The sequence below is a fragment of the Notechis scutatus genome, chromosome 7, assembly GCF_049901735.1.
Source record: "Notechis scutatus isolate UNSWTSFEM ecotype Mainland chromosome 7, rNotScu1.2, whole genome shotgun sequence".
Classification (NCBI taxonomy): Eukaryota; Metazoa; Chordata; class Lepidosauria; order Squamata; family Elapidae; genus Notechis; species Notechis scutatus.
Window position 1 is genome coordinate 860,314 of NC_142015.1, and position 14,460 is coordinate 874,773.

General features: G+C 48.5%; 1 protein-coding gene across 1 annotated transcript; it reads left to right on the forward strand.

Annotated features, from left to right (window-relative positions):
* The first annotated feature begins 5,853 nt into the window (after window positions 1-5,853).
* On the forward strand, window positions 5,854-14,164 carry SLC20A1 (solute carrier family 20 member 1). Its single transcript, XM_026684723.2, has 10 exons — window positions 5,854-6,518; window positions 6,741-6,881; window positions 7,005-7,090; window positions 8,619-8,715; window positions 10,251-10,370; window positions 11,087-11,335; window positions 11,572-12,121; window positions 12,379-12,564; window positions 12,753-12,837; window positions 13,194-14,164. Exons 1-10 carry the CDS (start codon window positions 6,146-6,148, stop codon window positions 13,353-13,355), a joined length of 2,049 nt encoding a protein of 682 aa, XP_026540508.2. The 5' UTR covers window positions 5,854-6,145; the 3' UTR covers window positions 13,356-14,164.
* Window positions 14,165-14,460: the final 296 nt, after the last annotated feature.

Below are 14,460 nucleotides of genomic sequence, written 5' to 3' on the forward strand. Positions count from 1 at the left end.
AGTGTTAGTCACAGGGCCAGAGACAGCTTTATTTTTAAGTCCCAGTCCAGCCAGGAGAGCAAACAGCCAAGACATGCACTGGCAGTAATGGTGGCTTAGTCATTTTCTCTTCCTTGACACAAGCCATCATCTGTAATCCAGGGCTCACTTTCTCTTTTCTACCCGAACTTCTGTTTGCCTCCCTTCCAGGGAGATTTTTTAAGATTTGATTTTGTTTTAGGTGCTTACCAGTTTATGTATTTTGCTGTGCTGCCCTGTCTAGGTGCCCCCAGCCTCAGTGATGGCAGAAGCAGAAGCAGTTGGAGGCAGGCAGTCCCTCATACACCAAGCCCTGTGCACAAAGGGCTTTGTGGGTGAGGCCAACACTTTGAATTGCCCCAGGAAACTGGATTACCGCTGCAACTAGTGATATAACATGGGCATAATGTGTGGCGCTTCCAGATGATCTTCAAAGACAGCCCCACATAGAGGACTTTGCAATAGTCTGAAGTTTTGCATCTTTCAATATATTTTTATCCACTACTAGATGACAGTTTCGTGGCATAAGACCTGCCCCCTGTGGAACGTAGACGTTTGCAACTGGTGCGGTTTCTGTTTGGTGGATGGGAAGTTTTCTCCCCAAGTAAATACATACTTTTGGTCCTTTAGCAACTGATGTAAATGCCCACCAATAACACTGAAATCTTATACTGTTCAGATGGCAGGTTGGGTTCTGCTTGCTGAAAGCATTCCTTTAGATGCTACAAGATGCTAAATGATTTACCGTGCAACAAGTAGATTCACACAATATATTGAACTGACATTATTCATTAGGTTGATACCCCGTTTCTTTCACAAGCACCTCATAGGCAACTCTTGGTTTCCCCCAACAGCCACCTGGGTTGAGCTAAGAGGGCGGCTGCCTTAAAAGACCATGCTTGAACCTACATTTCTTTGGTCCTAATCCAGCAGTTCAACTACTACACCACATTCTAAGCTTCGTATTTTGTGTCAACTGGGCCTCTTTCAGCAGAATGTGATATATCTTCCGGCTCACATTTATGTGACAATTTCCTCAATATTAGCTGGAGATTCACAAATAGAAAATCATTCTAATCATCCCAGCCTCTCCATGTTAACTTCAAATTTTGTACTTCCCAATATGTGCAGATAAGATTCCTCCTAAGCAGTGCTTTTTTTCCCCTGCTACAACACATTGCATTCCCATAATGCTTTCTTTTTTTGTTATTGCAAAATTGGGAGGTGTTTCAGGTCCCAGAAGTCCTGTCTGATACTTAAAAGTTGCCTTTAGGAGAAAACCGCTGTAGAGCCGGTATATTTACAATTGAGCATTTATAAACAATCGTGTCTTTTCAGCAATCTAACATCATTGGTAGGACTTGCTGCAACTTAACATTGCTCTGTAGGTAATGCCATCGCATGACCATTTTTCCGTAATCCACTTGCCAGTACACTTGATGCTTGGGTTTCCAGTAATTTTGTATAACTAATCTAATAAAGACAGCCGAAGAAGCTTCTTGGACGAGAAGCGAAACGTCTTCCCAGAAAAAACCAAGTCCAGTTGCCTCTTGGAAAAGCACCTCTGGGATAATCTAATAAAGACTGTCTCACTGGGTCTGGGAACTGAGTGGGTGATATAAAAATTCCATAGAGCAATACGTAATAAATGTCCAATTTGTGTATGTTAGCGTTATATCTAACGGGAGATATGACCCACATCTTGATAAGTAAAAGGACACAGCAGCAGCAGCCCCCGATCTTTTGATGGAGTGGCCGGTGCCTCTTTCCATCACCTGCAGCTTTTGCTGCCTCATACCTGGTTGCTCGAACGCCTTCCACACAGATTGACAAACTCCACAGGGGATTCGTTACGGGGGGGCAGGGGGAGCATTGGGTGCCCCTCTGTTGTGTCAAGAGATCATCCGGCTGGTGGAACATTGACTCGAGGGCTGCAGTTTGTTCCTTCCTTCCCAGAGTTGGTCATTACGACGGTAGTTCTGGACTCCAGCCTTGCCCTCCAAGCGTAGATCCTGTCTTTGGAGTCGTCTCCCTTCTGAGGACAAAACGGACTCCGGTGACTCAGCTTTCAGCAGCCAGCCTCAGCCCAGGGAAGGCAGCGGATTCGGCCTTGCCAGTTGGCAGCAAGGCACAGCCTTGTCCTCTGGACTCAAAAGTCACAGGGGCTGCCTGCCAGGTGGTTGCAGTCAAGCTAACCCTGGCCACCCCCCTGGGTGGGCAGGGAGGGGGTCCCGGTCAGGCTTTTGAGGCACTCGGATCCCTCCCCAAATCCCTCTTCCCCAGGCCTGCTTGGGGTTGGGGCTTCCAATTTTCATGTGGGTTGTGGTTGATGGGCCTTGCTAGGTAGTCATGCTGGGCTGATCTTGAAAAGCAAGCAGAGCGGGGCTTGGCTGAATTGGCTGAGCAGTATGACAGTCCTCAGCTTAGTGACCATTTTAACTTACGATGGACCCCCCTCAAAAAGGGTATTTAGACAGCAGTTCAAAGTTCCAATGCTGCCCCCCCCCAACTGTATTTTAGGCCCTTGGTAAATTGCTCACATTTATGGCCATTGGCAGCATCCTACAGTCATGTGACTGTGGTTTATATAATTTTTGCTGAAAACTGGTATTTACTTCCAGTTTCTGCCCAAAAAAAAGCCCAGTGTGGACAATGGGGTCAATTAAAGACTGTTGTGTTCATTTAAACACAAAAAAAGTAAAATTGGATGTGATTGTGCGTTTATCTGCATAACAACTGGCACAACTTATAACCATAATTCTGGGGTCAGTTACAATCATACGTCAAGCAATATCTGTAAAGTAGAATAGGAAACAGACAAAACCTTCTAGGCGTGGGCAGGGTGGCCCCTTATTTACTGTGGCAAAGAAGGAAAACCATCCGAATATAAGGAGGGAGGACCAAGAATCCTGCTTGAGGCAAAAAAGGCCTTTAGCTGTGTAAGCACACTAGATAGACAGGCATTTTCTGGGCAGGGGGCCTGGGTGAGAAATCGGGATGGAGGGCCACACAGTCAATGCAGGAAAGTAAAAAGATAAAAGCCACTGGATTTGCGTAGAGAGGAAAGAGGAAAACAGTAACCACTCAGTGAAGTTGGTGAAATGGATTCTTCAGGCTTATTTGCCATTCTTTCATGGAGGTGTGGAGGCCAATAAAGGGCCCAGTACATCAGGACTGGAGCATTGCATGTGCTGCTGTTCTTTCCTCACGGGCACTCAGCATTACCTCAGGTTGGCTTAACCTCAGGAAATAGCACATCAGACCATTAACTTGGCAGTAGAAACGATTTGGAGTACACCTTTCCCTCTGCTCCACGTAAATATCTGGCAGTGCATACAGCTGGGTGCCAATATTAGTTCATCCAGTAAAATCGGAGCGAGTGTGGGGGGGACGAGTGGATATCGAAGGGAAAAATAAAACTCTGAAGTCGAAAGGAATCACAAGGATTGTCTAGTTCAACCTGTGAGCTTCTGACTGCCAATATCATTCTGCAAACGTGCCTAGAATCGTACGCAGGATGTTGAGTGCTGCTCTCTTAGTCACCCGTTAAGATTTTTCCATTTGGAGTAAACGGTGATCTCACTGCCTCTATTGACAAACTTGAAGAAACTTATTGCTGGATTATCCCTTTTATCCCTCTAGCTGTCTCTCTGCCTTTCTGACCTCGTTCCTATATTTCTGAACCGAAGCTTTACAACTTGGTCATTTCACCTTTCTTCCATTTGCAATAAACATTCCTCTTTAGTGAGTCACCGCTACTTCCCACCCTGGTTCTTTTGGAGATGGGCAGATCAAAGGGAGAATACCTGACGAACAGGTCAACATTTATTAGGACTGCATTATCTTTTGGGGCAGCTGTGACAATGCACTGTTCAAGGGAGATCCACAGGACTTTTAGATCCCTCTCACAGTTACTACTGTTTAGCCAGGTGCCACCTGTTCTGTACCTGCGTATTTGGTTTCCCTGGCTTGACATTTTTACTACTGTAATGCATCTTCTTGTTGCATAAGGTCCAATGCTTAAGTCTGTCAAGATCCTTCTATTTTCCAAAATGTTAGCAATTCCACCCGGCTTCGTGTCATCAAAACATCATTGTTATAAAAATATCATGTTAGCAACTCAAGCCACTGAGAAGTACCCAACTCAGCGTTGCAGACAGAGATAGGTTTTGGTAACTTGAACCTCCAGTATGTTTTAAGAGTAGGAAAAGGAAACCACTGATTATTTCTTTCCTTACTTCCCAGGGTTTGATGACTGAACTTCAAACATGGCCCAAATTCTGCTCTGGAACTTGGCTCTCGGTTCCTCTTGCAGCCCTTCAGTTTTATATGCTGGCTTGTGAAGGAAAAGGTCATTTCGTAATAGATAGCCCCCATTATCACAGTTAACACGCCGTGAGAACTGAGCAGAATCAAGCCAAACATTCATGCTTTAGACCAAGGGTCTTCAAACGTGACAAGTTGGAGACTTGTGGGCTTCAACTCCCAGAATCCCTGAGCTAACGTGACTGGAGGAGGAACTCTGGGAGTTGAAGTCCACAAGTCTTAAAGCGGTCAAGTTTGAAGGCCCCCTGCTTTAGACAAAGGCTCTTTAGTGCAGAGGTCTCCAACCTTGGCAACTTTAAGACTAGTGGACTTCAACTCCCAGAATTCTCCAGCCAGCTGGCTGGAGAATTCTGGGAATTGAAGTCCACAAGTTTTAAAGTTGCCAAGGTTGGAGACCTCTGCTTTAGTGGACCAACTTTGCCAAGGCTAGTGTACCGTTCTAATATTTATCTTCTTGTAGACCTGTGCCTAGAGCAGGGGTGTCCAACCAGCTGGCTGAGGAATTCTGGGAGTTGAAGTCCACAAGTCTTAAAGTGGCCAAGGTTGGACACCCCTGGCCTAGAGGATACAATGGAGGCATTGGGTAGAGCAGGGCAGCTCCACAGAACTATATGGACCAATTTGGATCCAACAGCAGGGAAGATGGGGGAACTTTTTGTTCTCTTTCAGCCTCCAGATCTGCTGTTGAAAAGTGCACAGCATCATGGGGGTGTGGGATTCCCTTGAATGAAATTACACTTAGTGACTTCATTGGACAGGTACACGCAGGGTGCTTGAACAGGAGCATGATTGCCACTGCTTTCTCCAGGTTACTTGTCTTCGTCTGCCCTACAGCTCCCAAACCACCTTAGTTATCTACAAATCCAGCCTTGTCATTCTCCACGTTCTTCTCTTAGGAGATTATTCCAATTGGGCAAGCCTTCTGCACCACCTGTATGTGCCCAGGTGGCAAGCAGGCCACACCTGGGCCATAATAAAGGTGGGATATAAAGGAACAATCCTTGCTTCACTTCCGATTCAGTTCCAATCTTGTTTCTTTTATTACTGTCCCAGACCCAATGCATAAGTTAAAGTACAGCAGAAAAACACGAATGGAGAACTTTTATAATACAATATAGAACTTTGGTCAACCACAGCTGTGGGAAGAAACTTGGCAACAACGTTTGCTTCACTTTGTAGAAGAGAAAACCGCATGCAAAACATACTTTCTTTTTTTCGTAGCAATTTTTACAAATGAGGCTCCGGCAGCTCTAAAGCAAGTGGGCGAAACCGCCGCTTTGCCCGCTCAGAGCAGCCTGGGCGGGCAGCGGGGGAGGGGGCGCCGCCGGGGAACAGCCGCATCCTTCCCAACCTTCGGGCCCTCCGGGAGGAAGGTCGGCCCCGCCCACGAGCCCTTCCGGCCGGCGCCGCCCCCTCCCTCCCTCGGCCTCGCGGCCGGCCGCAGACGGGGCGGGGCGCGCGGCGTCACGTGGCCCCGGCCTATAAAAGGGAGTCCCGCGCGCGCCAGACAGAACCGGCGAGCGGCTGAGGGCGAAGGCGGGCTCGCGGGCGGCTGGGCGGAGGCGAAGGCGAAGGCGCGCACGAGGCCGGTCGGCGGTCCGTCTCCGGCGCGGAGTCCTCGTCGGGAAGGGAATCCCCTCTCCACCGTCCGCGAGGCCCGCGTGACGCGCGGCTTCCTCGCAGGAGCGGCGGCGGCGGCGGCGGCCATGGCGGGGTTGCGGGGCCCTCCGCGGAGCCGGTCCGCCTCGCTCCTCTGGTAGCGGCGGCCGCCGGGCGGGCGGGCGAACCCCTGTGCTGCCTCATGGCGTCGGCCGTCCCCACGGCGCTGGCGGCGGGCCTGGCCACGGAGGCGGCGGCGACCGGCACGGCGGCGGCGGCGGCGGCGGGCCCGCTGGGCGCCTTCCTGTGGATGCTGATCTTGGGCTTCGCCATCGCCTTCGTGCTGGCCTTCTCGGTGGGCGCCAACGACGTGGCCAACTCCTTCGGCACGGCGGTGGGCTCGGGCGTGGTGAGCCTGCGGCGGGCCTGCGTGCTGGCCTCGGTCTTCGAGACGGCCGGCTCGGTGCTGCTGGGCGCCAAGGTCAGCGAGACCATCCAGAAGGGCCTCATCAACGTGGAACTCTACGACGCCGCCCCGGAGCTGCTCATGGCCGGCTCCATCAGCGCCATGTTCGGTGAGGAGGGGCGATGGGGGAGGTCATGGGGGGAGGGGGCCGCGGGGAGGGGGCGACGGGAGGCAGGCGAGGGGCTCCCCTGATGCGCTTTTCCCTCTGGGGGGAGGTCGGAGGGAGGGGAGGGGGTCTGGGGGAGGAGGGGGGTCTGGTTGGGGAGGGGAGGGATGGGGCAGGAGGGGGGCTCATTAAGGCCAGCATCCCTGACACACACACCCCCCCCAGGCTCGGCCGTGTGGCAGCTGGCCGCCTCCTTCCTCCGGCTGCCCATCTCGGGCACCCACTGCATCGTTGGGGCGACCATCGGTTTCTCGCTGGTGGCCAAAGGACAGGAAGGGGTCCAGTGGTCTGTGCTGCTGAATGTCGGTAAGCAGGGAACGGGGGTCAGGCTGGAGGGGTTCGGCCTCCTGTAAATGGCGCCCCTCCTTCCTGACCCTCCGCCCCCTTCTCTCCCTCTCTCTCTCTCTCTCTCTCTCTCTCTCTCTCCAGTCTTGTCCTGGTTCATCTCCCCGCTTCTTTCTGGCATAATGTCCGCCCTGCTGTTCTTCCTGGTCAGGATGTTTATCCTCAACAAGGTATGTGGGATGCCAAAGGACAGGCGAGAGCTCTCCTGCCTGCCCAGGGCAGATAAGACCTAATCGTGGGCATCAGTGGCCCGAAAGGGACCACGTGGGCTGCCCTGGATAGCCCGGCTGCTGCTATCTTTAGCTGGTTGCAGGCCCTTTTCACCAGGGAAAAAGCTTTTTAAGCACTGAATGTTTTACGGTAAACTTGGCCTGCATGTAGGTGGGAGTCTTTTTTTGGGGGGAGAAATACAGTGGTTTAAGATGTTCTTTGCTGGCTTCTTAGCCACCCACGTCTAGGAAACCAGCCTCCTCCTAACAGATCTGGGGTCTGCCATGTAGGCCTTCCTTTTGCAAAAGTTTGGTGTGCAACAGCAGGCTCATAATCTACACCGGGCCGATGCTTCTCTGGTTGAGAAAAGCGCCTCCCTCTCGCTATTACGGTCTCGGTGAAACAAGTACACAGGGCGGTGAAGGAATATTTTACTTAAACATCAAAACCTTTCTTCACTGCCCTGCATCCTTGTTTAACCGATGGAGCAGCGATGTGTGATTTACGTGTATTAGGTTGTAAACTTAGAATTTTAGAGTTGGGAGTTTCTGTCCAGGTGCTCAGGTGGATGGGGACACCCCAATAACGCTCTGGGGACACCAGTTTGGGTGTTTGTTGTGTGTTCTCTGTCTGGCGAAGGGCAGCCGCCGCCTCCGCCTCCTTTTGGTAACGCTTTCCCAGTTGCCAAGAGTTTAGTACAGGGAAGTTTTTCCTTAATGCTGCTAGTCCGCTACTTACAACCTCAGTTGAGCCCAAAATTTCTGTTGCCAAGTGAGTTTTGCCTCCTTTTTTGTGACCTTTTTTTGCCACAGTTAATTGAATCCCTGCAGTAGTTACTCTGCCTTCTCAGTTGACTTTGCATGTCAAAAAGTCACACATGCTGATCACAAGACCCATCGTTAGTATGAGTCACTTGCCAAACGCCTGGATTTTGATCACATAATTACGGGAATACTGCAACAGTTGTAAATGTGAAAAATGGTTGTCATTTTTTTTCAATGACGTCACTTTGACTGTTGAATGTTGTAAGTCGGGACTACCCGTATTGATTTTTGTTTAAACTTTAGGTAGAGTATCCTGCACTGGAGCCATGTGGCTTCTCTTCACAACTAGCCCTTCGAAGCTTTCCCGAGATTAGGTCTGGGAGGAGAAATTATTTTTCCACCAACCATCCATCTCATGATTTTCTGGGAAGACCACAAAAAGGTTGGGTTGGGATGGGAGAGGCTGAAATAGCCGCAGAATTCTCCAAGTTTTCCACAGCAATTGCAAACTTTTATGAAGTTTATATAGTTCTGAAATTAGTCAATAGCATTTTTTTTCCAGAAGATTCAAAGGTATTAAATACTTCCTTTTTCTGCCCTGTAGGTAGCAAGATTAATGTTAGCCCTTTAAAATACGCCACGTGCGTTTTCCTTGTATTTAGAGAAGTTAAAATTCTGGATAATGTTCTGTAGTAATGCATGTCATAAAATCTACTTTTCGTAGGAAGATCCTGTTCCAAATGGGTTGCGTGCACTTCCCATTTTCTATGCTTGCACAATTGGGATCAATGTCTTCTCAGTCATGTATAGTGGAGCACACTGTAAGTAAAGCTTCAAATATTGAGGTTTAATTTTATAATCCTTTATGAGCTTCTTAATCAAACACAGAATTTTACCCCTTTTGCTTTACAGGAGCGAACTCTTCTAGAAGGCAACTGGTCTGGGCCATTACAGAAAGCTGCAGGCTAGCATACATACGCTGAGTTCAACCTTAGATAGTTATCCTGTCCAAGAGGCCTGTTCACTCTGTAAATTACTAGAGTCCTTTCTTCTTAAATCCTCACAGGAGCGACTGTTTCTGACTTGTCGGTGGTATTCCACCCTCCACACCCCCACCCCCTGGTTGCCTGCAGACTGATCTGACCTTCCACTTTCCTTCTCATGCTGCCTTCTGCTGAAACCCAGGATTCTAGCTGCTGCTGCTGCTAAACCAGAACGTTTCCCACACCCTTCTAGTCAAATCCCTATCAGCTTAGGAGGCTCTGGGGTGGATTTCTCACTCTGGCTCTCCATGCCTTGAATATTAGATTCCAAAGAATTTTCTCCCGCCTTCCCCCTGTCCAAGACATGCTGGCAACAAAAGCGTGGAAGAGGAATGTCACACTTCTGTGCTGGAACCTTCTGAATCTCTCGAAATAACAAATGGGGGTTTTGGTGGGAGAAAGAAGCTGGATTGCACATGTCTTGTATAAACCAGGGAGATGTCCTATTTGCCAAGGGCATTTCTGCTGGAATGCAGCCTGGTGCAACAGGTCTAAACTGCAGGTAGTTGAATTAGCTTTTAAGTGCCTGAAACTGCCTTTTTCCCTTGAATGCTTGCAGTGTGCCAGAGCTTTTGGGTGCATTACTTAAAATGTATATGCAAATAATGAATAAGATACCTCAGCCGTAACTATCTCACCTGGACTTTATTCCCAAAATTCTTTTAGCAACCTAATTTTTCTAATCCTGTAAAAATGGTCCCAGTGTTCAGTTTTTAATGTTTATTACTTTTTTTACATGAGAGGCCAGTTGAGAAATAGATCAATTCTGAGACCAAATTTGTGGATAAGGGTCAGCCACGATTTCTTGGATTTCCTTTTCCCGGCATTTGCATTTCTAAGAGATGCCATAGTTTTATGTATTTTTTAATGACTGGGTTCACACATTAGGCTGGGCAAAAGTGGATCTGGGTATATTTTAGTTCAATGTGTTGTGGAAACCCAATCGTCCTAATTCATTCTGTGAACCAGGGTGGCCTGTAAAGCAAAACGGCTCATGAGGTTGGGCTTGGCATGTAAGGCGAACATGGCCGTTGCATTAACTTGGGTTTAAACAGACTCTTCCACAGCAAGGGATACCCAATGGCTGACATGCAATGAACTAACCACACTGGTGCTGTGATGAAGTAAAAGTGGTCACCTTGCAGTCATTTAGTCTATTACGCAAAAAAGGACGCGGGGGAGGTATTAAGGTTGAAAGGAACGGAGCTCCATTGTCCATGCTATTACGATGACCCTGTGAAAGTGAGGAGTACTTTTGTATTCTCGGAAGGGGCCCTGGCCTCTGTTTCAAAATGTGTTATTTTATTTCCTAGTGCTGGGCTATGAGAAAGCTCCCCTCTGGGGCATCATCCCTATTTCTTCAGGGAGTGCTCTTGTATGTGCTCTCTTCGTCTGGTTTTTTATCTGCCCAAGAATGAAGAAGAAAATTGAACGTAAGTAGATGAAATATAATTGAATTTGAAGGTGATGCTTCTGCGCAGTTGAGCATTTAGATGTTATGCTTTTAGGTCAGCTATCCCCAGCCTTTTCTAAACCAGGGACTGGTTTTGTGGTGGTGGGATTTTTCCACGGGAGGGGAGGAATGGTTTCACACGCTCCCTAAATCCATGCATGTGCAGATAAAGATTCACTCGCTTGCATGGCGGGTTGGGGGACTCCCGTTTTACACGACTGTCTAAGCAGTTGAATCTAAATGTAAATTGAATTTGAAGGAAATGGTGCCCCCTCTGATGTGAAATCTTGGAATTTCTATAGCCACGCATATTCTGTTTCTAGCTGGCAATTTCCTTTTTCTTATTCCAACCTATTCCTTCAGAATGACTTTCCTTTTGGATCCTGTTCCAAGGCACGCTTACAAATATAAAATGCAAGTTACTTTCCTCGTCCTAAAGTATTAAGCCTTTTACAGAACTCCTGTAACTCAGGCCACAGGCTTCTTATACCAGGCACAGGACAATATATAAAACTATTGCATATAACTGTGGCGGGAAGGAGGAGTTAACATTGCCAAGGATTATGGGGTGTGGATTTCCATATCCCTTGTTGTGATTTGCAGATCTTTGCCAGTTGGTTAAACTTTGGATACAGGCCTCGGAGTAAGTTGGGGAGGTGGATGGTTTTCTTAGCTGCAACTTGCTTATTTCTGCAGAAGAGATCAAGCCCAGCCCTTCCGAGAGCCCGTTAATGAGGAAAAAGGACAGTCTGAAAGAGCAAGATGAAATGAAGGTCGCCGACAGCAGCATGGCTGATGAGGAAGATGGGCGCAACCCGGTGGAGGCGCCTCACAGAGCAGCTCTTGAGCCGAGGGCGGTCTCTTTCAACTTGGGAGACCTGGAGGAGATGCCAGAAAGGGAGAAGCTTACCAAGGTTGAGATAAAGGAAACCATCATTGACAGTGGTGAGTACAGGTGGCTCACTTAGGAAGGGCCCCGGTGTAGGTTCGGTGCAGGGGCTGCTGCTAATGATTTAGAGCAGGGCGCTCCAACCTTGGCCACTTTAAGCCTGGCGGACTTCAACTCCCAGAATCCCCCAGCCAGCCAAGGTTGGAGACCCCTGATTTGGAGAACAAGCCCTTTGTAGTTACGTAGCAGCTTACGCGCTGTTGAGGTCCAACTGCCTCCTTTCTGCCTGCAGGAGCCATGCAGCTTCCCAATGGGAGCCTCGTTCAGCTGAACCACATGGTGAGCAACCACATAGGCTCCAGCGGACATTACCACACTGTGCATAAAGATTCTGGGATATATAAGGAGCTCCTCCATAAACTTCACCTGGCCAAAGTGGGCGACTGCATGGGCGACTCCGGAGAGAAGCCCCTGCGGCGCAACAACAGCTATACCTCTTACACCATGGCCATCTGCGGCATGCCTCTGGACTCCTTCCGGGTCAGGGAGGTGGACCCCAAGGGAGCAGAGGAGATCGAGAAGCTGACGTGGCCCGGAGTGGATTCCAAGAAGAGGATCCGCATGGACAGCTACACCAGCTACTGCAACGCCGTGGCCGACGCCCACCCCGCCGACGTGGACTTGCAGAAAGTGGAGGTGGGGGCCGCCGCTCGGAAGGACAGCGACTGCTCTCTGGACGAGTGGCACGAGCAGGACAAGCCGGAGGTGTCTCTGCTCTTCCAGTTCCTGCAGATCCTGACCGCCTGCTTTGGCTCCTTCGCTCACGGAGGGAACGACGTAAGGTCAGTCTGGCTGCTGTATTAGCAGCCCTTGTTGCCTTTGCGCACAAGAAGCGAGGTGCTTGTTGGGGCAGAATTAGCCTTCATTTGGCAGGTTATTCCTGTCCCATTTTTCGAGATAAAAGAATTCTCTAGGTCAGGGGTCTCCAACCTTGGCAACTTTAAGCCTGGAGGACTTCAACTCCCAGAATTTGCCACTTTAGAGGGGGAGGTATTTGACGTGGTGGACTGACCTGATGTGTGGTCTTCCCTTTTGACAGCAACGCTATCGGTCCTCTGGTTGCCCTCTACCTGGTCTATCAAACGGGTCGTGTGTCTTCCACGGTAGCCACTCCTATTTGGCTTTTACTCTACGGAGGTGTTGGGATCTGCATGGGCTTGTGGATCTGGGGAAGGAGAGTCATTCAGACCATGGGCAAGGACCTCACGCCCATCACACCTTCCAGGTAGGATAATGTCACAGCCCGGGGAATGGCCTGCTTGACCCAGGCGCCCGGCTGGAACCGAGTGGGGTGATGCGGGGGCTTCCTGAGGCTCGGAAACCCCCGAGGATCCTTTGGGGCTTTTGATCGACCCCACTGAGTTCTCTGCCCTTCCCTGATCTCCATGTTGATGGCAATTTTCTTCTCCGCAGTGGCTTCAGCATTGAGCTGGCATCTGCTTTGACGGTGGTCATTGCTTCAAATGTTGGCTTGCCTATCAGCACAACTCACTGTAAAGTAAGTAAAAAGGACGCCTGTCAAATGAATATTAACATGGTTGGTGGCAGCCACCTTGTTAAGCCCCGTGATTGTCCTGGGCTCCTCGCTGACCCTAGAAAGCTCAGCTCCAGTTTCATTCTAATCCTTGGCTTGAAGGGGAATAATTCTTGACTGTCCTAGTCAACTGTCCACCTATGATATTGATCACCTTTGCCTTTCTATTAGACTATGTTTTCTTGTCCTTGCAAGGGTCGTACAAGCCTGAGTCCAGGGAGAAATATGTGTGAGAACTGCTATGATGAATGGCATTTTGTTCCGGCTGGGCACCGACTGCCACTTGGTTTAAGCTCTGTACTTTTGTCTCTTCTGCCCAGGTAGGATCAGTGGTGTCTGTAGGCTGGCTGCGCTCGAAGAAGGCTGTGGATTGGCGTCTGTTCCGCAATATCTTCATGGCCTGGTTTGTTACTGTCCCCATCTCTGGGCTCCTCAGCGCAGCCATCATGGCTCTGTTCAAGTACCCGATCCTGGGAGCCTGAAACGGATGTGCTGAGGGCTTTGCTGCACTAGCCTCGGTCCGCATCTTTCGCCAAGTGGCTGAAAACAGTGTTAAGGTGGCTCCACCAATTGCAAAAAGGGCAGAGTGTATTCTTCGTGCTGTATCTGCTGCTTTACCCAACCTCGTTCTTGGCACTAGAAAAGTGCTAGGTCTACAAATCATTGTGTCTATATTTCTAAAGGTTTTTTTTTTTTTAAATCTGGCTTTAAGTTCATATTTAATGTTGTCAGGGGTATCACTCTTCTTTTGCAAGCTAAACAAACTTTAGTGAGCACAACGAGGAAGAATGTAAGCGAGCAGAAAATGGGTGGCGAGTGCCACTTTTATAAATAAAATCTTTTTAAATAAAAAAACAGGCTGTCTGGGATAGATGTATGGGTGGGCAATGATGACTTTACAATAGTTGTGTGTTCTTGATATGATGTGCTTGCAAGTAGCAGTACCCAAAGTAGTTGGAGATTACAAAAACAACTGAATTAGTTAAAAAACAATCTATACAATTTAAAACAATCTATACAATTTACAAAGCAGAGGGGTTTGGCTAATAAGCCTTCCTTTTCCCTTTCTGGACGTATTAAGGTTGTTGAAGTAATTTCCTAAGTGTGTGTGTGTGAGAGTGAAAGATAAAAGAGTATCTTATTTAATACTTTTTTGGTACCTGGAATAATTCTTGGAACATTCAGATGAATAAATATTTAACAAATTTTGCAGGAACTGTGTTTGAAAAGTTCTGTCTTATATATCTTGTATAGTTCTAAGAATGGAATTAAATATGTTTGCCTGTTAAAAGCCATTGGAATTTTCATTTAACCTGCAGCCTAGTTGCCTAATTCTTTAAGAATTATAATACTGAATTCAGATGGAATTGCCAGGATGGATTTGATTGTGGGAGAAAAAAATTTTAAACTGAAGAAGCTGAAACCAAATTTCGGCCTCCCATTTCTCTTAAGCCACAACTGCATATTTTTGTCAAAGCCTGGCCAATGTCTTCAAACATAAGGAATATTTTGGCTGTGATTAAAGATGCAAGCACAACGAGAGAGCCGTTGCTGGCTGATCTGGTTTGGGGGGATGCTTCTGCCTTT